The 25192-nt window shown below is 43.1% G+C and overlaps 1 protein-coding gene across 1 annotated transcript in view; it reads left to right on the top strand.

Moving 5' to 3' along the window:
• Nucleotides 1–5346: 5346 nt before the first annotated feature.
• ENTPD2 (ectonucleoside triphosphate diphosphohydrolase 2) overlaps nt 5347–25192 on the top strand; it is a 98530-nt gene continuing 78684 nt past the window's right edge. The window contains exon 1 of the mRNA XM_069747632.1: nt 5347–5504. Coding sequence (XP_069603733.1) covers nt 5388–5504 — 117 coding nt within the window. The 5' untranslated portion in view covers nt 5347–5387. The remainder of the gene's footprint in view (nt 5505–25192) is intronic.

The following is a 25192-nucleotide window of genomic DNA, read 5'->3' as shown; positions in this document are numbered from 1 at the left end:
AGATGGCATAAATTGCACTGGAGGTAATGGCGGCATTATTTGTGTTAAGGGTAGATTGTGACATTACTTGAAGTCCATATAACTGGCAGTATATTAACACTGGGAGTGGGTGACACTGATTGAACTGTGGATAGTGGCATTATGGACGTACGTAGTCAGAGATCAGGACGCAATGCTCGGACTGCCTGGACTCTCCCGACCGCAGCGTGACACCTTCATGTCTGTCTATACGGCTGTCTGACTGCGCCCTATATGTGACAACTAAATAGCAGCATTAATTGTACTGCTGATAATGTCCCTGGCATCATACGTTATTAATGGGTGCATTAGTAAGTTAATTATCTGTGGAGCATTAATTACGCATTGTTATGGGGCACTGAGCAGACAATGTTTGGTAATATAAATAGTCAAAAAACTTTGGCCCTTCATATTAGGGTATGTTTCCACGTGCAGGAAACGCTGCGTGTCTGACGCTGCATAGAGCCGCAGCGTCAGACACGCAGCGTCCAGATGTTACAGCATAGTGGAGGGGATTTAATGAAATCCCGTCTCTACTATGCATGGTAACACGCACGCGGCGGCCCTGCGACTCCGGACATGCTGCGCGTCTTTTCAGATCGCAGCATGACCGTATATCTTGCGGCGATGCTGCGTCGCCGCAAGATATAGCACAGGGCCCTATGCGATGGATGCGATGATGCCGAATGTGTGCTGTGAACACATCCGGCATCATCGCGTCCCAGAAGGGGGCAGGGCTTAGCGCAGAGCGGCAAAGCCGCTCCGACGATACCGCCGGCCATCCTGAAAGTGGACACGCAGCCTTACAGTGTCGGCAAAAAAAAATCTTTACACTTGCGCAGCAAAAAAAAACTTTACATATAAAATCCACATCATAATTTCACTTTTTAAAAGTGTACACAATGGGGGAGATAATAAAAAACTGTCTAATATTAAAGCTGGCTTTGTTGCAAATATCAAACAATCAACGCTCAGTTTTCACTTCTCTGGTTAAGCGAAAGCTGCACTCTGATTGGTTGTTATGTGCAGCTCAGCCAGTTTTGCTATTAGGCAGTCTTTTATTATCTCCCTCAGTTTTTTATCTCACACAATGGGTCGAAAGAAGCTTAAAATGGAAGAGAAATCCCGTGCATTGACTCTGCTCGAGAAGGGGGATTCGGTGATTGCTGTAGCTAGAGATCTGGGAGTGTCAAGAGAAGCAATTTATCAGCTGAAGCGGTCGGCGGCATCATTGCCTCCTGGGATGGTACCGCAGAGGAAGTCAGGCTCTGACGCACCTAAGAAGACTTCACCAAGGACTGATAAGCTTCTGAAGCGTAAAGTGATGTCACATCCTTCTATAACTGCCGTTGAACTAAAAAAACAAGTACCCTATGCTCCTCCAGAACATCGCAACTAGGACAATTTGTCACCGCCTGCAGAAGGACCTGGGTCTACCAAGTTGCCGTGCCGCAAAGAAGCCCCTGCTCACAGCAGCAATGAAGAAGAAAAGGCTTGCCTTTTGTAAGAAATATCAAGATTGGACATCTGAAGAGTGGAAGAAAGTGATATTTAGTGATGAGAGCACTTTCAGGCTGGTAAGGGGAGTCTCAAAGGTTGTGCATCATCCGAGTACCGTGTCACGGTATGACCCAAAATATACAGTATTAGGCCGGCTTCACACTTGCGAGTTTTACGGACGCAGAAACTACGTCCGTAAAACTCGCAAAAAATACGGCACAATTATTCTCTATGCCCCTGCTCCTATCTGCCGTATTAAACTGATCAGTATTATACGGCTTTCTACGGCCGTAGAAAATCGCAGCATGCTGCGTTTGTCACCGTATTGCGCAAATATTTTAACCCCTTCAGATGGATTTACATTGTTGGACTTTACAGATCTGCGGAAGGTAAGGATATTCTTGGTTTATTATGTTTTTTTGTTACAGAACGAGGGTCTTCAGTGATTGGATTGGGCGTTCAATAAAATATTACAACAACCTTTGTTTTTATTTCATTAAAATAATTTTTAATGTGTTTGTGTATTTTTTTAACCCTTTACTAGTATTGGATTAATAATGGATAGGTGTCATAATTGACGCCTCTCCATTATTAATTTGGCTTAATGTCACCTTACAATAGCAAGGTGACATTAACCCTTCATTACCCCATATCCCACCGCTACACGGGAATGGGAAGAGAGTGGCCAAGTGCCAGAATAGGCGCATCTTCCAGATGTGCCTTTTCTGGGGCGGCTGGGGGCAGATGTTTTTAGCCGGGGGGTGGGGGGGGGTTGGGGGCAATAACCGTGGACCCTCTCCAGGCTATTAATATCTGCCCTCAGTCACTGGCTTTACCACTCTGGCGGAGAAAATTGTGCGGGAGCCCACGCCAATTTTTTCCGCCATTTAACCCCTTAATTTGCTAGCTAGAACGGCCAAATTTTGCACATACACACTACTAACATTAGTAGTGTGGAATATGCAAAAAAAATGGTGATATGAGATGGTTTACTGTATGTAAACCAGGTCTCATATCATGTCGGGTTTAGGAAGGAGAAAGCAAAAGCCGGTAATTGAATTACCGGCTTTCTGCTATATCGCGCTGGATGAAATATTAATATATATACATATATGTGTCTACTGACATATATATATATATATACAGTATATATGTTTGTTTGTTTTTTTAACACATGGATCCCTTGTATAGCCGTATGTCGGTTTTGCAAGCCTGCGATAAAAACACGCAGTACGGATGACATACGGATTACATACGGAGGATGCCATGCGCAAAAAACGCTGAAACACCCTGCCTACGGAGGAGCTACGGAACACTATTTTCGGGACTTTTCAGCGTATTACGGCCGTAATATACGGACCGTATTTTCATACGCTGAGTGTGAAGCCGGCCTTAAAGGAGGTGCTGAAGACACTGTGGGTAAACATGGACTCCACATACTTAGCCAGCCTCGCTGAATCCATGCCTAAACGACTGCAGTGGTGATAAAATGTAAGGGTGACATGACAAAATACTAATTGTAATAAAATATACACAATAAAACACTTGAATCCACTTGAATATTAAGATTTTGTGGTTTCATTGAACTTGTAGAGATTTTTTTTGCCGGCACTGTAACTTTCACTTTCTCTGTTGTCGCTTTTTGTATTTCACTATTTGGGAATATTTATGCAGGAAAATGATCTACTGGCAAATTAGCAGTGTGATCTCGTGCCTGCTGAGCACCCTGAGGTTGCGCTCCCACCACGGGCTTTGGTGCGTTTTTCATGATATGTCACAAACGCAGCGTCTTCCAGTTCCAGCAAAGTGGATGGGATTTATAGAGATCTCCTGCCCTCTCTGCTTTTATTTTAATCAACATAAACTGACCTGCGGTGTATTCTCCAAATCCGCAGCATGTCAATTTCTTTTGGTGGTATGCTGGATTTTCTGTGCTAATTTTTCCCCATAGACTTACATTAGATGCGGAAAATCTGCAACCCCTCCCCCCCCTAAAAAAAAAAAAAAAGCACAAATGCAGTTTTAGTGCGTTTCTGCAGCAGAAACACATTGAGGCTGTGTGCACACGTTGCACTTTTTTTGCGTTTTTTCCCGATAAAAACACTATAAAACCGCAATAAAACTGCATACAATAAGCATCCCATCATTTAGAATGAATTCCGCATGTTTTGTGCACATGATGCGTTTTTTTCCGTGAAAAAAACGCATCGCGGTAAAAACCGCAGCATGTTCATTAATTTTGCGTTTTTTTTTTTGCGGATTTCCCACTACAAAATGCATTGGGAAGTGTCCGGAAAAAAACGCGTCAAAACCGCGGCAAAACCGCATGCGGTTTTCTTGCGGATTTCTTGCAGAAAATGTCCGGTTTTTCTCAGGAATTTTCTGCGAGAAATCCTGAACTTGTGCACTTAGCCTGAGGGTATGTGCACACGTTGCGGATTCTTTGAGGTGCAGAAGCGCTGCAGATCCGCAATTGATTTACAGTACAATGTAAATCAATGAGAAAAAAAAACGCTTTGCACACTTTGCGGAAAATCCGCTGCGGAAACGCTGCGGTTTAAGGCTATGTGCACACATTGCGGATTAGGCTTAGGAATTTCTGGTGCAGATTCTGCCTCTCCTAGCAGAAAACGCACCTGCGAATTTGTCGCATTTTTTGTGCGTTTTTGCTGCGGTTTTCTTGCGGATTTGTTGCGTTTTTTTACCCCTGCGGTTTTCTATAATGGAATGAGTACAAAAACGCTGCAGATTCACAAAAAAGAAGTGACATGCTACTTCTTTTAAACCACAGTGTTTCTGCAGCGGATTTTCCGCAAAGTGTGCACAGCATTTTTTTTTCTCATTGATTTACATTGTGCTGTAAATTAATTGCGGATCTGCGTTTCTGCACCTCAAAAAAACGCTGCGGATCCGCAGAGAATCCACAACGTGTGCACATACCCTTAAACCGCAGCGTTTCCGTAGCGGATTTTCCGCAAAGTGTGCACAGCATTTTTTTTCTCATTGATCTACATTGTACTGTAATTTAATTGCGGACCTGCAGCGTTTCTGCACCTCAAAAAATGCTGCGGATCCGCAGAGAATCCGCAACGTTTGCACATACCCTAAAAGAAGTAGCATGTCACTTCTTTTTTGAGAATCTGCAGCGTTTTTGTACCCATTCCATTACAGAAAACCGCAGGGGTAAAAACCGCAGCAAATTTGCAAGAAAACCGCAGCAAAAACGCACAAAAAACGCTGCGGAACCGCACAAAAAACGTGACAAATCCGCAGGTGCGTTTTCTGCCAGGAGAGGCAGAATCCGCACCAGAAATTCCTAAGCCTAATCTGCAACGTGTGCATATAGCCTAAAACGCATGTAGTCTGCACCCAAGTATGTCACTCAAGTTTTGACAAAGTCAAATACAAGTATCAAAAACAAAGCAGCTTTATTTAAAGCAGAACACACCATAAATAGACAGAGCCTGCAGTGTCAAAAAACGCAATGAAAAAATACAAGTAGCCCAAATTCATTAATACGTCCAAAAATGCTGCAGCGTCAAAAACTCACCAAATCTCATTGTGGGAATGTAGCTTTACTTTATTTAGGATGCAATGGACAGCAGCCATGGGAGTACCTGGTTAACATGAGTTTGACTAGGGAGGTCTGTAATATGTATGTGGTGGGTTGTGTATATGGTCAGCTCTGCACTTCGTCTGTGTGTTGTATATTTCTGTGGTGGGCATGTTCTCTCTGCAGAGTGTGTGCTACACCCCAGACTCTGCCTTCTTGTACCTTGTGCACCTTCCCACCCAATAGCCTGTCTGCTGCCTCCTCCCACCTCCTTGTAAGAGCTGCAGGGACCAGACACAGCTCACAGCTGTTAGAGATGGCTAAGAAGCTGCTAGCTGTGTTCCTGCCCATTCTCCTCTGCCTCATTGGGGTGATAGGGATCCTGTTGTTGTCTCTGCCTGCGAAGGACATCAATGAGCCCCCCAAATACAAGGTGAGTGAGTGCAAAGACTGCATGGTCAGGAGCACCTGACAGCAGCTTGGAATTGCATGTACGTTCTGCTATAGCAATGCTGGTCTCCAGCAGGCAACATGTGAGGTTCACACCCACAGCAAGCAATGTATGGGACGATTCCACGCAGGTAGACTGTGTGCGAGCAGGGGACGATTCCACGCAGGTAGACTGTGTGCGAGCAGGGGACGATTCCACGCAGGTAGACTGTGTGCGAGCAGGGGACGATTCCACGCAGGTAGACTGTGTGCGAGCAGGGGACGATTCCACGCAGGTAGACTGTGTGCGAGCAGGGGACGATTCCACGCAGGTAGACTGTGTGCGAGCAGGGGACGATTCCACGCAGGTAGACTGTGTGCGAGCAGGGGACGATTCCACGCAGGTAGACTGTGTGCGAGCAGGGGACGATTCCACGCAGGTAGACTGTGTGCGAGCAGGGGACGATTCCACGCAGGTAGACTGTGTGCGAGCAGGGGACGATTCCACGCAGGTAGACTGTGTGCGAGCAGGGGACGATTCCACGCAGGTAGACTGTGTGCGAGCAGGGGACGATTCCACGCAGGTAGACTGTGTGCGAGCAGGGGACGATTCCACGCAGGTAGACTGTGTGCGAGCAGGGGACGATTCCACGCAGGTAAAGTACACACCAGAAGTTAGCACAGTGGTCACATACAGTATGTATACTAAACTATAGGACACCACAGGTTCTAGCATGTCCTGGTAAAGATCTGAAGTCACACTATCCAGCTACACTGCTGCAAGAATGCGTTAAGTTGCAACCCAACTTGCATTTGGTGCGATTTGCAACTGAATAGAAGTGAATGGCGACAAAGCTGCTCATGCAACTTTTCGTGTGTGTGTTATACTGCAACTAAAATATTTTTGGTGTTTTTAATCCACAACTTTTAAGATGTCTGCTTGCTGTCAGTGAATGGAAATGTCTCATTATGTTATATGCTTCTCACAGCTGAGCATTTGTTTCATCTGTATCCAGTGGAGACAGTTCTCAGAGCTAAAGGGTCTGCACTCCAGAACGATACAATAGTGTAATGTATCAGGACAGGATAAATCCCTCTAATACTGGAACCTATTCATGAATTTTGGGCAAAATACTGTAAAACAAATTCTATGTTTGAACGATTTTACAACCTTTTAGTGCTAAAAGTCACACGTTTCACTACATGACGCAAAATTTTGCGCCCCCAAAAAAGCTGGCCTATGTAAAATCACTCCAGGGAAGAAGTGGAGGACATCTACGCCAAACTTTGCAACTTGTTATAAAGTGACAATTGACAAATCGTCCAAAAACATCCTGGAAAGCCGTGCCCAAAATGACAAACATGAAAAGAAATGGCAAATAAAGGATTTAAGAAAGGCGCAAAGGAAAAATGGATAAAGGACAACTGACGGAGGTTGTTTTTTGATGTATTTTTTTTTTTTTTTTTTGTCGCACAAGTTGAGACCATGACAACATTGCCATGTAATGTATGATGACTTGTACTACAGTAATGGTAGCGCCCATCTCTTTTTACAAAAACAAAATATCTGGAGGATAGCGTTGACCGTACATGACCTGCTCCACACATTGCATAACTGTCGGCCAAACCACTCCTTGTCCGTTCACTAACTCTTCCAGCTCCCCCTTGAAGAAAAACACTTGGCCAATAGCTATCTGTACAGACTCCCCCCAATGCATAGAAACACTCAGCCAAGTTATTTCTATCAACTCCTCCATGAAGAAAAATGTTTGGCCAACAGCTATATCTCCTGACTCCCTCATGTACACAAACGCTTAGCCAACAGCTACAGCAGGTGAGAAGTATTTTACACGTCACCAATTTTCTAAGTATTTCTAAAGCTACTAGTGACATGAAAATCTCATCAAATAGATGTCTGTAACAATCCATCCAATCCGCACAGGAAAATAAAGAACCTAATTTATGGTGTTATGTGTAATAATGAGAGATGACACAGGGGAAAAAGTATTGAGCAGAAAGTCATGACAGCAGCACAAACCTATCAGTAATTAGAAAGCAATTCTGCCACTTGGTGAAAAATATCAGCTGGTTTAACTGATGGCCTATAAAAGACTCCTCACCAAGGTGCCACACTTGCATTAATTACTTCCAGTCTCCCATTGTTGATTCTTTACTTGGTTGCTTAAGATCTTGGTTGTTGACCATCGATCAACCTTATTAGAGATTCCTATCCCCAGATACTGACAATAATACAGTGGTACTCCTCGTTACTGCTAGTATCATTGCTGCTCCTCTATTTTATAGATAACTATTATAAGCAAGTTTATTTCTATTTGTTGGTGGTCCACCACATTTTAGGAACCTCAGTACCTAGTTTCTCCTGGGTATCGACGTGATTAGCTGTAATCATTGGAGGATCCTTTTTTACAAGATGACCCTTCATCCCAGTGGGCATCTGTCAGCTGTTTTTGAGGACCACTTTTTAGTTTATTTGGGTGCTCTATGACCTATGATTATAAAGCCTTGGTATAATGTAACTGTGGGGCAAAGCTTTGTGAGGACAAGGGTTCATGGTCTTGGTTATTTTTTCTTTGATGCCAATTACTTGGTAAACATGGTCATGGTTGTAATGGTTTATATGTGCTGAAAAGCAATGAATGGGGAAATCTCTCTACAGCGAAGCAACGAAGTGCTTGACCGCTGCACCACTGAGTCTCTTCACAATACTCATCTGTCCTTCGGACCCCATGGGCCCTGCAGATAACTGACATCTCACAATGGCAGGAAATAGACGATGGGATTCTATTCACGAACTGTTTAGCATTGCAACATCTGGAGCTGAAGTTTACAGTGACTACAATAGTTATACAAATATTCAAAAAACATATACTCATGATTATAGTGGTTGGAGACATGTCAGTATTAGTCTCCCCATTAATATTCAATTTCTAGAAAGTGGGATACTACATTGTACAACCTACATATGAATACAAAGTATCCAAAAAAACACCGCTCCGGAAACATAAAATGTAGTTTTATTACAAAAACAAAAAATAAATTAAATATGAACCAGATCATAACTGATGCATAATAGGGGCTTCAAAAAAGGACGGTAAATCAAGTGTAGAAAAAGGAGGTGGTAAGTGAAGTCTGACCATAGGTACAGTAGAGATTATTATGCAATGTGAAGCAAAAAATTACTGATCAATTTCTGATAAAGGAAAGATATATATCTTGGTACCGTGTTAGCCAGTGGATAGAAAAATATTTCAAATTGAGAGTCCTCAGTGGTTGATGCCTTTTAATGGCTAACTGAAAAGATGGTAACAAATTGCAATTGAATGGTAATTCTGCTTCATGTCACCTTATAGACCTGTCTCTAATCTTCCCTTCATCTCTAAACTCCTCGAACGCCTGGTCCACTCCCGTCTTACCCGCTATCTCTCAGATAACTCTCTTCTCGACCCTCTTCAATCTGGTTTCCGCTCTTTACACTCTACTGAAACTGCCCTCACTAAAGTCTCTAATGACCTACTAACAGCTAAATCTAATGGTCACTACTCCATGCTAATTCTCTTGGATCTCTCTGCAGCATTTGATACTGTGGATCATCAGCTCCTCCTCACTATGCTCCGCTCCATCGGCCTCAAGGACACCGTTCTCTCCTGGTTCTCCTCCTATCTCTCTGACCGATCCTTCACTGTATGTTTCGCTGGTTCCTCCTCCTCTCACCTTCCCCTTACTGTTGGGGTTCCTCAAGGATCAGTCCTAGGCCCCCTCCTCTTCTCTTTGTATACTGCCCCTATTGGACAAACAATCAGTAGATTTGGCTTCCAGTACCATCTCTATGCTGACGACACCCAACTATACACTTCTTCTCCTGATCTCACGCCTGCCTTATTAGAAAACACCAGTGATTGTCTTACCGCTGTCTCTAGCATCATGTCCTCCCTCTATCTGAAACTAAACCTGTCAAAAACTGAACTCCTCGTGTTTTCTCCCTCTACTAACCTACCTTTGCCTGACATTGCCATCTCCGTTTGCGGTTCCACCATTACTCCAAAGCAACATGCCCGCTGCCTTGGGGTCATCCTTGATTCTGACCTTTCATTCACCCCCCACATCCGATCACTGGCTCGCTCTTCTTACCTGCATCTCAAAAACATTTCTAGAATTCGCCCTTTTCTTACTTTCGACTCTGCAAAAACTCTTACTGTTTCACTTATTCATTCTCGTCTGGACTATTGTAACTCTCTACTAATCGGCCTCCCTCTTACCAAACTCTCCCCGCTCCAATCTGTCCTGAATGCTGCTGCCAGGATCATATTCCTCACCAACCGTTACACCGATGCCTCTACCTTGTGCCAGTCATTACACTGGTTACCCATCCACTCAAGAATCCAGTACAAAACTACTACCCTCATCCACAAAGCACTCCATGGCTCAGCACCACCCTACATCTCCTCTCTGGTCTCAGTCTACCACCCTACCCGTGCCCTCCGCTCCGCTGATGACCTCAGGTTAGCATCCTCAATAATCAGAACCTCCCACTCCCGTCTCCAAGACTTTACACGTGCTGCGCCGATTCTTTGGAATGCACTACCTAGGATAATACGATTAATCCCCAATCCCCACAGTTTTAAGCGTGCCCTAAAAACTCATTTGTTCAGACTGGCCTACCGCCTCAATGCATTAACCTAACGATCCCTGTGTGGCCTATATTAAAAAAAAAAAAAAAAAATTAATTAACTGGTTCATGCAGCTTTACATGAACACCCAAGCCTTACACTATGGCTGGTCCGAATAACTATAGCAATTGTTACCATCCACCTCTCGTGTCTCCCCTTTTCCTCATAGTTTGTAAGCTTACGAGCAGGGCCCTCACTCCTCTTGGTATCTGTTTTGAACTGTATTTCTGTTATGCTGTAATGTCTATTGTATGTACAAGTCCCCTCTATAATTTGTAAAGCGCTGCGGAATATGTTGGCGCTATATAAATAAAAATTATTATTATTATATTACCTGTCTTATCCATGATTTTTCCATATATTTTTATTTTCTGTGCTATGTTGTGCATAAACATGTGATTCTTCAGAATTTCTTTTAGTCTGTGCCTGATGAAGAGACCTGTGTAGTCTCGAAAGCTTGCAATTTGCTACCATCTTTTCAGTTAGCCATTAAAGGGTATCAACCACTGGAGGACTCTCAATTCTAAATATTGATCAAATTCCAAAATACGTATAAATATCTATTAGAATTGGTCAGTCCATATAGAAGCAAACGCAGTATATTGCTTACCCATGGTAGAATCAGCATGGTAGAATCAGCAGAATATAAATGTTACCACAACCACCTCGGTTGTTACCCGGTTGTGGTAATGTTTATTGTCTGCTGATTCTACCATGGGTAAGCAATATACTGCGTTTGTATATGGACTGACCAATTCTAATAGTTATTTATACTTTATATGTATTTTGGAACTTGATCAGTTTATTTTATTTTTTTGTTTGGCATAATCTCTACTGTACCCATGGTCAGACTTGGCTTGCCACCTCCTTTTTCTACACTTTATTTTTTTTTTTTTATCCTCTAACATGCATCAGTGACTACAATAGTCTGTCCAGGATACAGAGGTGGACATAAATCATGTTCTCTAAGGTTTAAATTCGATTAAGTTTCGCCTTCAAGGGATTCAGCATGAGTCTGGAATACCAAGAAGACCTGGAGAAATCCAAAAACTAAGGGCTCTTTCAGATGTCAGTATGTCCGGTACGTGTGGTAACAGTTTTCACGTGTAGACCCATTCAAATGAATGGGTCTGTGCACATGTCAGTGTGTTTCCACGGACCGTGTGTCCGCAGGCAAAATACATTGACATGTCACAGCATGAGCCACAAAATGTCCCACACACGGATAACATCAGTGTGCATTGTACTGGCAATTAGTACAGACACCTTTCCATTACTAATCTGTGGGCTTTGTCACCAGACAATAGAAATGTGACATCAACCCCACAAATATTACCTTACTTTCACAAGTCGGAAGAGCCAGCCAAAGTGCCAGAATTGGCACATCTAATAATGTGGGGGGTCAATATCCATGAACCCTTACCAGATATAATTATCTATCATACATACACACACATACACGCTCAGCAACGGGATTCAAGGTACACAGGAACACTTAACACAGTCTCTGCGGTTTATTAAAGAATCATAAACCGTATCACGAACAGTCTAATACACACTGTATCGGGACATCACAAAAAAAAACGCAACATAGCTTGGGGACCCCTCTACTCTTCATATCCGGCATTGCTGAGGGTTGCAGCTGTCCGTTTTGCCTGACTGGTTATCAAATACAGGGGAACCCACACTGTATTTATTTATTGTGCACGTGGCGGATGATAATTACTCCCATCAGCCACCGCCTGCTCTCACTGTTAGAAGAATACAATGAGACATGCTCTGAATTTTATAAATGCAAACCCTCCACAATACACCAGGAAAGCCCTGCTATTGTTCCCTGGGGTGATGGGGGAGATCTGTGTATAGCAAGTTCCATGTCATATATCGGGGTTTGGACATTCTTCTAAACAACTTGACATCTTTTCACTAGGTGGGGAAGTGATGGGAAATAAACACTGGGAGATTGTTCGCATTCTCTCAGATACAAATATCCGTGAGACAAGAGGCGCTGCTTGTCTGCAAGCAATTAGATTTCTCAATATATAAACAAAGTTCATATTATCCTTCTTAATATCATGTTCTTTGTAATCCTGGATTTGTCCTCATGTTTCTGAGGCTGGGTGACAACCATAACAGTGCTTCAGAGCTTGAATGACCTTTTCTTCATCCAGCAGACTCGGGACTGGGCTGCCAGAAGTTTGTTGTTTGTGTACATTGCGTGTGGGTGACTCTATACTCTCCTGTCCTCTAAGGGCTACATTGCTTTATGGCTGTTTTCACTAGATACAGCTGCATTTTCCCCTATTGTACGAGTTGTTACTTTGTGGCTTGCATCCGTTTCCTCTGGAAACTTCTCTTTTTTTTTTTTTTGTGTCATTTTTCACGAGTTTCATTTCTTCTTCATCTTCTTAACATGCATGTTGCAGTATTTTGCGAGTCACAATTCGATCCCACTCGCCTGTGTTAAACTGGGTTCACATTGCGTTAATAGCAGCCCGTTCAACACATACGTTAACAGGCTGATGTTAACGCAAGTGCCGTTATGACAGCACTGCTTACGCAGATAGAGCTAGCAGATGCTCTATCTGCGCTAGCAGTGACTGACCCGGAAACGCTGCAGCCCGCGTCTCGGGGTCCGTCACTCAATGACGGCACATCACTAGCGCACACCCATTGTGGGCGTGCGCTAGTGATGCGTCCGACATTGGACTCAATGGCGGTGTTAACGGACTATATTACACCGCGTTAATGCCGCGGTGTAACGTAGTCCGTCTGAGGCTACGTTCACACTAGCGTTGTGCGCCGCTGCGTCGGCGACGCAACGCACCGAAAAACACGTGCAAACGCACGCAAAAACGCTGCGTTTTTCGACGCGTGCGTCGTTTTTTAACGAAAATCGGACGCAAGAAAAATGCAACTTGTTGCATTTTCTTGGTCCGACGCTAGCGTCAAAAAAGACGCACGTGTCGGAAAACGCAACAAGCAAAAACGCATGCGTCCCCCATGTTAAACATAGGGGCGCATGACGCGTGCGTCGCCGCTGCGTCGCCCGACGCTAGCGCGACGCACACTAGCCAAACGCTAGTGTGAACGTAGCCTAACGGATGCGCCCAACGCATTGTGAACCCAGCCTTAACGAGCATCTGCACAGAGCAATCTTTGGCTGCATCCTCACTTGTCAATGGAAGCCATGATGCCAGTAATTTGGCATGTGACCGCTGCAGCCCATCAGTGCCAATGTCCTGTACACAAAGAGCAGGAGTACTGCTGGAGCATCAACGCTGGGCTACCTTTTATATCTTGGTATTTTATTACATCCGCTTTAAAACTAAAATTGGGCGACACCTCCCCCCCCCCCCCTTTCTTTGTTTACTTGGAGGTAAAAGTTCAAAATTAAAAAAAAATTGCAAACAAAAATACAAACAAAAAAACAATTTCAACTATAGTCACTGGCTTACAGGAATGTAAAACTACAATATAAAATTCAACACTATAAATAATTATAGGCAATAAATAATGTATAAACAAATGGCATTAAGAAACAAAGTGTTTTCCCAGTAAACCTTGAATATTTTTGTACTATTTTTACACACTTAAGTTCCCAAGATCTATGAAGAATTTCCTGAAACTTTATAATGGTGGCTCATACAATGGAGAGGAGCGGTGGAGTATAGCGTTCTACTTCTATATTGTTCCATAACCTAATCCAAAAATAGTCCTGGGAATCCTTCTGAGGCTGTAAGATCTCATCACACCTCTCCACTACGCAGCATCCAGGAAATAACTCTGTGAATCTTTGTAAGTGTTTCGGGAAGGGTTGAGGTTGATGGAAATAGCGCACTCAGGCAGAAATTACATTAGGTGTTGAGAAAATCCATACATTAATGATTAATTAGGCGAGAGCCTGAGTGTTCCCCATTCATAAAGAATGGATCACTTAACAGACACTTCCACTGTTGGGGGAGGGAGAGGAAAATGCCTATAAATTAATCATGGCACATTTAGTGTGCAGCGCCTGAGGGTCCTGGTCATCGCAGTGGTATTGCTTTCCTCTCGGGGAGAGTGATGCTACGTTTGGAGGCAAAGAAGGATAACTGCATCCAGGTATCACAAACATGCAACACATTTCACATTCCAGACCACCAGGGGGAGCTCCTGACCCTATTGGGTCACATTATATATTTGGTAGTCTGTAGGGAATGTTAGAAAGTTCCAGACCAGAGTCTGAGGAGGATGGAAGGTTAAAGAAGCTGTGCATGCCCTCAGACCTGCAGCTCCCAGAATGAGACACACAGAAGGCAGAACTGTATTGCAGCGAGTGTGAAGGAAGTCAGAGCAAAGGAGAGGATACCAGAAGGGGACCAGCCCTGCACAGGCTGCCTCCTTCTGAGACGCAGAATCCCAGTAGCTGGAAAACCGAGAGAGTAAGGACTTTAATGCTTTGCTCCAGAGACCGGCAGGACAGCTAATTGCAAGTTACCTGTCCGTCCTACACCCAGGAGGCACGGTGGCAACCCTCGGAGGCCGGGGTGTTCTAGAGTCCCTATAAACAGCCTCAAGCCACCAGTCATACGGGTTTGTCCTATCCTATATGGGGAACAGAGAGAAAGACACCACCACATCTGTGAGACCCTTATGTGAAGCCATAGGCAGTAAGGGACTACAGCTCAAGGGAAGTCTATTGATTTCCACCTGGACAAGGGGACTCTGGACTTGCCTCCAAACCGGCCGGACTCTGCTTGCCCTGTGATCTGGTGCCCTGGACTGTGGATGCTGAAGTCTTCAGTAAAGGTAAAGAGACTGCAACCTTGTGTCCTCGTTCTTCTCTGCACCTCTCACCATCCACCATCTACACCCTGGAAAGCCCTGAGGATATACTTCACCTGTGGGAAGGTATACCATCTAGCTGCCATAATATCACTCCAGCGGACCCCTTAAAGCAGCGCCGGTCACCCTGACTGAATACCACAGGTGGCGTCACAAACACAAACTCTATCCCTTTACAGACCTTTCACATGGGGAAAGCGTGGATAGGTGGGTGAGCACATGGGGTGGGGGGGAGAGATTCTCACGCTGCAAAGCCTGCCCCCATCGTGACATTACCGCCCTCCCGATGTGATGGCATCGGGCCTCCATCTAGTTGCTATCATATATGCGATTTGCCTGAATACTTTACCATTTTAAAAACTGAAGATTTCGAAATGTCAGTGTCTCGACAGCAGGGATAATTTCTGCTACATATGCTGAGAATATACAATGAAAGCACAAAAGAAGGAAATTACTCCACTTAAGAAAGCAAATGAATTATACTTTGAATGTTCAATTGGAGATGGGGACAAACAGTAGGCACCTCATATGTTGGGCATCTTGTTCTAGAAGCCTTAGAGCATGGCTGAATGGATCACGACCTTCAATGCCATTCGCTGTCCCAACGATATCGAGAGCAGAGAAATCATGTAACAGATTGCTACTTCTGCCTTACAAATGTAATAGGATATTCAGCAAAAAAACAAGAAATCAATAGAATAACCTAATCTTCCTTCAGTCATAAGACCAGGGCCACACGATGGAAGTCTTCGTGTTCCAAAGCCGCCCAGAGTATGGACAATGGAGGACGCCGAAGATTAACTAATAATATCAGTGGAAAATGAAACTGCTGCAGACCCAGACTTTGAGCCTTCTACATCTGTTCAGTCAAGCTGATCTGAGTGACTTGGTCAGAGATTTGAAATTGTCAAGAGGCAGACAGAATTATTGGGATCAAGGCTACAAGAACGGAATCTCTTATTACCATTAACAAGAGTTTCCGGTTTTCGCAGTCCTCAAGAAGACCTTAATCAATTTTTCAACGATGTCGACCGTTTAACCTTTTGCAACAATGTTTTGGGGTTGTTTGGTGCTCTTGGATGCGAACATGACCCGAAGGAATGGTGACTGGTTATTGACTCGTCAGTTTTAAGTCTGAAGGCAGTTTTACTACATAACGGAAATATCTATCCTTCTATACCTATTGGACATGCTGTGCACATGAAAGAAACATATGAGAATATGGAGCTATTGACCCACATAATTATAGACATTATAACTGGAACATACAGTATGTGGTGATCTAAAATTTGTTGCACCACTTCTTGGACCGCAGCTTGGATATACCAAGTATTGTTATATTTGTGAGTGGGACAGTCATGCACGAGAAATGCACTATTTCAGAAAGGACTGGCCACGCCGCAAAAACCTGGTTGCTGGACAGAAGAATGTTAAATATAATCCTCTCGTTGATCCTGCAAAGATATTTCTCCCTCCTTTGCATATTAAACTTGGGTATGCCAACCAAAATCAAATCTATCGAGATCCTAGACAAACAATGGGAAAAACAAGGATCCCTAAAAAGTAACTTTTAATGAACAAAGTTTAAAAACATTCCAACATTTGAGACACAGAACCAAGTATTGAAGGGATTACCGTAGGAAAATAAATGTATCTCAGTAGTGTGTCCTATTGTGCCCTGCAGGTCCATTTGTCTCATTGTCCTGATGCATGATGGCAAAAAAGGAGAGGGCTCCGCAATCAACAACTCTTTAGGAATGTATCACCCATAATAGGGTTATACCAAATAATACATGCAATAAATGGTTGCAATAGCCATATACTCATCTGAGCTGTAGTGCATCAAAATAGAAGTGGGGATAACCGTCCACATTGAGGTCACTGGTCAGACTCTGTTCAAATCCGACATCCCTGAACAATGCCTGTGGTGCGTCAGCTGATCCCTAATCACCGTGGCATATGATTAGGGATCGGCTAACGCCGCAGTCTGAAGAAGGCGGAGGGAGATGAGTGAGAGGCGAAGATATGCACTGCGCATGCCCATGAATCCCAGCCCCGCATTATGAATAAATCAGAAGACACTGCAGGGCGGAATCTCGGGCAGCGCGGCCGCACAGGCGCAGTCAGCCTGACATCAAATGATGTCAGAAGACGGGCAGCGCTAACTGCGCATGCCCAAGGGATAACATAACAGCGCAGGCTCCGGGACAGATTCAAACAACGCTGAGGAGGTGGCGCCCGGCGCCAAGGGGGTATGAATGACGGCTGTGCTGCGCCTGATTAGGAAGGAAATTCCCGCCTCCCTGGCGATTTCACGGTATGAGGGGGCACATGTTATAAGTATTTAGCGTGTGGAAGGAGCATAACTAAAAGAGCTACCTTGTCCAAATGCAGCATTAGTGCTGCACAAGGTGGCTCTTTTAGTTACAAACGCCTGGGGGGGTGACCGGTTCCCTTTAGGGTATGTGCACACGTCAGGATTTTCTAGCAGAAATTTCCTGACAAAAACCGGACATTTCTGCCAGAATTCCGCATGCGTTTTTTACGCATTTTTTTTCCCCAATGCTTAGAATAGCGGGAAAAACACGAAAAAAAACCCGCAAAATTAATAAACATGCTGCTTTTTTTTTTTTTTTTTTTTTTTAACCGCAATGCGTTTTTTTTTTTTTTTTTTCTTTTTGCGGGGGAAAAAAATGCATCATGTGCACAAAAATTGCAGAATGCATTCTAAATGATAGGATGCATATGTCTGCAGTTTCTAATGCGTTTTTATCGCGAAAAAAATCGCGAAAAAACCTGAACATGTGCACATACCCTGAAACTTTGTTCATTAAAAGTTACTTTTTTAGGGATCCTTTTGTTTTTCCTTTGTTTGTCTGGGATCTCAATAGATTTGATTTTGCTTGGCATATAGATTGATATGGCAGGTTTCTTTTCAGGACCATTGGACACTAAGTGGTTGGATGATGCGAAGGAGGCCTTTCTGACATTGAAGGGACTAGCGACTCATTGACTACTCCTACTTTAAAATCCCTCTTCACAGACCTTCTAATTGCTTATAAAAACAATATAAAGTTATGGTTGGAAGTACAATCGTAGGAGAATTACATTAAACATAAGTATATACCATATGGACTAGGGATACATCTTGTACCAGCCCCTAGGTGTATTTCTTCGACACTTCTTGCAAGGTGGGAGGAGGAATCAATTTCATCGTCTCTGAGATTTATGCAAATTCTAGTAGACAAAGAAAAAAGGACGTTTGAAAATACCTCCATTATACTCAGACCTGACTGTAAAATGTAAAAATTAAGACTGACTCTGAATTCACGAATAGGGAGGATACACTTTAACACTAGGACTACTGGACTCGTGACCCCGCCTAGAACTACTGAAAGGAGTCATTTTGACTCCTTGCTTGTTTTCGTTTATTTTTAGAGTTTCATTTGTGGTTATTTATTAATAATTATATTTTTTGTAATGTATTATTATTGTGAGATCCAACAGTAATGCTTTTGATTGTTTTTTTTTTCTGCTTTTCTTATTTTTCTACAGAAAATAATAATAATTATAATAGACGTTTTTCAAACTTTTTTTTTTATTCAAGTGCACACATATAAACAACAACTGAAGAACAAAAAGCAGAGAAAATGTAGGTGGAGGAGCATAAAAATGAAAATATGGCGCAGAATTCACCTTCTAAACATTTGGTGTTTCGCATTTTAGGCATTGCCTTTGATTTATGGCAGTACATTGCCCACACAAAGACTTACCACAAGTCTTACAATTGCCGACAGATCTATTTTTCTTGCACTTTTCTTTGATCTGGCAAAATTTTGTTTGAACCATCACTTCTGAACATGTAGAAACTTGGGACGTGGAACCCTTTTCCCTATCTGTGACATAAGGACCACTCAACTCTCTCACAAGCGTTTGCAAAAATGCCTTGCGTGACATTTTTTGGTGGGTAATCTCCTTGAATATTATACATGCATTTATACCCGCAAAGTCTAAGGCATTTTCAAATGCATGAACAGGCCATCTCTTTGTGGATGTTCGTGTGGTATATTTTCGTGCCATCTGATCCACTACATCTACTCCATATTTTGTTTCATTGTAAAACTTTACCGTTTCTGGAGTTTTTTTAGCGGAATCAGACGCAACAACAACATCTGGATGGACGGAACTCAAAATGACAACATTTTTGTTGGGCTTTCCTTGATATACTGTAAGTGTAAAATTGTCTTCATTTCTAAACACTTTAGTGTTGTACAATTCCTCTTTCATGGATTTTATTTCTTTAGGCACTTCTCGCCTTATCTTATTCAGTGTTCCCACGATGGTTGTTCCTTTGCTTTTTAGCTGTTTAGCTAATTTTAATGAAGTAAAATAATTATCGGTTGTAACATTGCGACCTTTTTTCAAAAACGGGTCCAATAACTTCATTACCACATGGTCAGCTAAACGGTCCTCAGCACGGCGTGTGTCATCTTTGCCTAGATAAGGGAAGCCATTTGCCAGATATTTGCTCTCCTTATCAACAGCTAGCCAATATTTGTGGCCATATTTATCTGGTTTGGAAGGCATGTACTGCGTGAATGGACACCTAGTTTTGCTTGGGAAAAGTTGCTCATGCACCGTTATGTATGGGCCAGGTTTGTAACACGCAATACAATTTTCAATAAACCTGTCCCACACAGTAGAAAATAGAGCAAACTTGTCCGTTTGCAGTCTCTCCGATCAAGTAGATTTCTCATCAAATCTGAGAAACCTCATAACTTCAACAAAGCGGTCCCTAGACATTGTCGCTTTGCAAAACGGTATTCCCCAGTCATTACACCAAATACTGCTAATCGAGTGACGGTTCGTGCCAGATATTCCACGAGCATAGAATATCGCAATGAATGCATCTAGGTCCTCATCAGATAGAGTAAACTGTAAATTATTGTTCCTGCATGCTTCTGCAAGCGTACAGTTCTTTATATGTGTCAATATATATGAATCAAAAAATAAACGCCATGCGCTCAAAGGACTATCGATAATGATATTTCTTCTGGCGCATCCTGTAGGGCCAGGTGCTTCTCGAAGAATATTTTGGCTGTCACGCCTACCAGGCAAGTGTTGTCCAATTTCAACAGGTTTCCATTGAATACCATCCGCTGAAACTAGTATTCCTTCAGATTCGCCTTCTCTGGTGTTTGTTGTTGCATTACCTTCGCCGCCATCGTTATCTGTTGTTCTTTCATTTCTGGGACGTTTTGCTGATTTTTTTTTTTTTCTGTCCACGACCAGGAGGATGGTCACGAGGCAACATAACTGCATGAGCCCGATCCCCAGTTGATGTGCTTGGAATATCTGGAAAAAAGTTGATGAATATTTAGAATTTTTGCTTTGTAAGGGTCCGTGCACACTGGCTGGATTAGCGGCGGAATATCCGACTGGATATTCTCACCACAATCCGGCCCGTACCTGCCCGCTCAGGTACAGAGCGGAGTTTCATACCTGAAGCTCCGCTCCGAACCCCGGGCTGGAGCCGTTGTCTGGGACGGAGCCGTGCTCGCGCGTAAGCAAGCGCTGTTCTGTCCCTGACAGCGGCTCCAGCCCGGGGTTCGGAGCGGAGCTTCAGGCATGAGCGGGCAGGTACGGCCTGTATTGCGGCAAGAATATCCAGATGGCTATTCAGCCAGAATTCTGCTAGTGTGCACAGGCCCTAACTCAGTGTGTGGAAGAACAAATAAATACACATAACTACTTCTGGATTTGTTCCTTCTGAGTCTTCAGATTCACTTGATATGTTCTGAGGAATGAAATCTTCATCACTGTCAGAATCAAATACATGTTCCTGCAATTCGGATTCCGATTCATCCTCCGGTATGGATTGCAAAGTAGCCAGAATATCCTGAGGCTTTATCAAACGTCTTCTCTCCATATTCCTCACAAATTCCATAATTCTATATAGTTCCCTGCTGAAAAATAGAAATGAAATGAAAACTAAAAGAAATAATAACTGTTCTGCCACCTTCAAAAGTAGGTGGGCTGAATCAGTTGACAGACAGCTGAACTATTTCATAACAATTCATACCTGTATGAGTCTTCAGAGCTCGTATGTCTGCGTCTGTTCTTTGTCTCTTCAGCTGAACTGAAAGTAAAGTTACTATCCAGAATACTGTCTCCTGCTAGGACCTTAGAAAAACACCACCCTTCATTAGCATAAGATAAGAGCCTAGAGTAAACAAGCTATTTTGTTCAGCATTACACAGTAATACAAGCAGGTAAAACACAAGGAAAATGTGAAAAGTTGACATGTAAATTGAACTACATCTACATGAACATCAGGGTAAATAAGACAGAGTGAAAAAATTATGCACAAAACTTTATAGCAACATTTAGTGACAAAAGGACCTCAAAATATAGTAGGGAGTCAAAATGACTCCCTTCAGTAGTTCTTGGTAAATTTTGAAAAAAACGCGCAAATTTTTCACCAAAATTATTTATTCTCACAAAATCTTTTTTCACATCATATTTGAGGAAAAGTCACCGAGTTTCAAGCCGGAATTCTGAAAAATGTAGTCACAGAAGAGAAATAAAAAACGAAAGGAGTCAAAATGACTCCATCAGTAGTTCTAGTGTTAAACAGCAGTGGAGAGATTCCACTTAGATAAAAGACAGAAAACATAAACGGTTTTTAAAAGACTGTTCGGAGTTCAAAGATAAGCGAGCTTACCCCTCCCTACAGGTAAAACCTACATCAAATACACAAGTATCCTCTTCAGAAGTAGACTGCACCTAGGGGATTTCTATCCAGACAACTACCTACCTCTAGGGGACATGGGAAAACGGGGCCACAGATGGCAGGCTCATGGTTCAGAGAGGGTATTTCCCTCTGACTCCTCTTCATCTTTTTTTAGAGGATCGGGGGGTCTTCCCTATCATTTGAGAAATCAAACTCCCAACAATCAACAGAAATAGGGGTACTTCCAAACAAAAACCAAATTAATCTTTCTTCCTATTACCTTACCATGATGGAGAAGAATGTTAACTGAGCGACCTTTTACTTTTGTCCCCACCACAAGATTTGATCCTTTCAATTGGATTAAGGACCTAAATCTTTTCACTAGAAAAGTTAAGTGGAGATGTTTATTTCAAAAAAACAATCTCTAGAAGTGTCAATAATTTGGTGATATCGCATGGTGAATTGGTTGACTTGGAGGTACTCACTAGTTTGGCAGCAAAAGGGAGTAGAGGAATTGGCAAGGGCCCCTTTTCGGAATTAAAACCTATTAGTAGAAGACTGCCACCCCTAGTGACTACAGAAGTGTTGAGATTTTTCTGAAATAGGTGACCGAGGAAATCGATAAGATTAAATCCTTGTTTTGAGTCAACCCACACTAAAATGTCTGTCATTGAAAGGAAAGCACTTTAGGATTTGAAAAATAACTCCATTGTAATCAAGCCTTCTGTGTTGTGAATTCTGTGGCAGAGCTCCCTCCTGTGGTCACAAGTGGTACTTCGGCTGATTCTCTCTGTGAGCTTCCGTTGGTGGAGGAAAGTGGTACTGCGGCTTCTGAGTTTCCTTCCTCAGGTGATGTGGTGAAGTCGTTAGGTGCTGCTCTATTTAACTCCACCTAGTGCTTTGATCCTGGCCTCGAGTCAATGTTCTAGTATTGGACCTGTTTCCTCCTGGATCGTTCCTGTGGCCTGCTGCTCTGCATAGCGAAGTTCCGCTTTGCTATTTTGTTTGCTGTTTTTTTTCTGTCCAGCTTGTCTATTTGTATTTTCCTGCTTGCTTGAAGCTCTGGGACGCAGAGGGTGTACCTCCGTGCCGTTAGTTCGGTACGGAGGGTCTTTTTGCCCCCTTTGCGTGGTTTTTGTAGGGTTTTGTGTTGACCGCATAGTTACCTTTCCTATCCTCGCTCTGTTCAGAAAGTCGGGCCTCACTTTGCTAAATCTATTTCATCTCTACGTTTGTCTTTTCATCTTAACTCACAGTCATTATATGTGGGGGCTGCCTTTTTCCTTTGGGGTATTTCTCTGAGGCAAGGTAGGCTTATTTTCTATCTTCAGGCTAGCTAGTTTCTCAGGCTGTGCCGAGTTGCATAGGGAGCGTTAGGCGCAATCCACGGCTGCCTCTAGTGTTGTTGGAGAGGATTAGGGATTGCGGTCAGCAGAGTTCCCACGTCTCAGAGCTCGTTCTATGTTTTTGGGTTATTGTCAGGTCACTGTATGTGCTCTGACCTCTATGTCCATTGTGGTACTGAATTACCTTATCATAACACTTCTGATAGTCAGAAACTTCGTTATAATGGATAATTGCAAATATGTGGACATGTCTTGCAATTTTATCAGGTTGTCATATGAAGTCCTTAAGAATGATCCAATAAAATAATACACCCTGGAATTATCAGATTGTTACACGGGCCCTCCAACTTAGTGCATAAAAGGTAATTCATTTTTTTTTTTTTTTTAAATAAGCCTATCGAAAGTCCATAAGGGCTTCAGCCCCTTAAAAAGATGTCCTATTGTCTCAGGGGTTGATGCCCTATCTCAAAATTCTAGCGTGTATCTGGATAGATTATTGCGACCATCTGTTGGCCCTTCCCTCCTACATCAGGGATACTAGTGACCTCCTGACCAAATTGGAGGGGATTACAATCGCTTTCGGACACTATCATTGCCTCCATAGATGTGGAGGCACTGTATAGTAGTATCCCACATCAGGATAGCCTTTAAAACCATGACATTTTTACCTGGGTGGTAGAGGGATTCATCTTGGGCCACACAACCTGTTTCTGATTTGAACTTCGGGGCTTTGTTTTGCAGCGGAATTATTTTCTCTTCAATGGTAAATTCTACCACCAGCTCAGTGTTGACAGCGATGGGCTGGTGGGAGGACACTTTCATGTTCCGAGACGAGGATGAGGTTTGGGACCCCAATATTTTCTGGGGCCGCTATATCAACATCCTTGTCATCTGGAAAGGAGATGTCGAGTCTTTCACTGGATTTATGCAGTACCTTAATACAAATACTGTGGGTATGGCATTCATTTACGAGATCGGCATAGGTAGTATTACATTCCTGAATGTCCTAATTTCTAGACAAAAAGATGGTTTATTGAATACTACGATTTTTCAAAAACTCACGGCTACAAATAGCCTGTTAAGATGGGAAAGCCACCATCCATTTCCATTGAAGAGAGGTATTCCTCAGGGACAGTTCCTTAGATTACGAAGGAATTGTTCCTCATTAGGAGACTTTGAAACCAAATCATTGGATCTGAAATATTGCTTCAGAGACATGGGGATACCCTAATGACATCATTAATTCCGCTTATGGTGATGCATCTAACTCTAACAGAGCCTCTCTTTTGGTACCTAAAACGAGAATGGACACGAAACCTATCACACGTCACATTGGTCATCAAAAGTACCAATCAAAAAAGGTGTATGATATACTTAAGACACACTGGCAGATTCTGAGATCAGACCCAGATATTTGTGATTGCATATGCATCTGTCACCTACAGGAGAGGGAGGTCAATAAGACATATTGTTGTTCACAGCCACTATGATCCCCCTAAAAACAAAAACACAAGCACATGGTTGGCAAGTAGATCCAACGGGACTTTTAAATGTGGGCACTGCTCTTTTTGTAAATATCTGCAGCCCTCCAAAACATTTAAAAGTTCGGTAACTGATAGGAGCTTTCACATGAGCTATTTTGCTAATTGCAAGACGGCGGGGGTGGCTTATCTTTGCAGGTGCACTTGCCCCAAGGACTATGTTGGCAAAACAAAACGTGAACTGCGTGTACGTATTGGGGAACACCTTGGGGACATCAGGCACGGCAGGGATACGCCTCTCGCGTGACATGTGAATGAGATACATCAGGGTGATCTTGGCTCAATATCCTTTGCCGTCGTAGAGGTCATTTCCCCCTCAGCAAGATAAGGGGATTTGGATAAAAAGATTATCCAAAGAGAAACCAGATGGATCTATCTGCTTAAAGGTACCGTCACATTTAGCGACGCTGCAGCGATCCAGACAACGATCCCGATCGCTGCAGCGTCGCTGTTTGGTCGCTGGAGAGCTGTCACACAGACAGCTCTCCAGCGACCAACGATGCTGGTCCCCTGGTAACCAGGGTAAACATCGGGTTACTAAGCGCAGGGCCGCGCTT

This window comes from Ranitomeya imitator, chromosome 2 (genome assembly GCF_032444005.1).
Source record: "Ranitomeya imitator isolate aRanImi1 chromosome 2, aRanImi1.pri, whole genome shotgun sequence".
In the NCBI taxonomy this organism is placed as follows: domain Eukaryota; kingdom Metazoa; phylum Chordata; class Amphibia; order Anura; family Dendrobatidae; genus Ranitomeya; species Ranitomeya imitator.
Note: the sequence above shows the minus strand (reverse complement) of the source record. Positions and strands in the feature narration are given on the sequence as shown.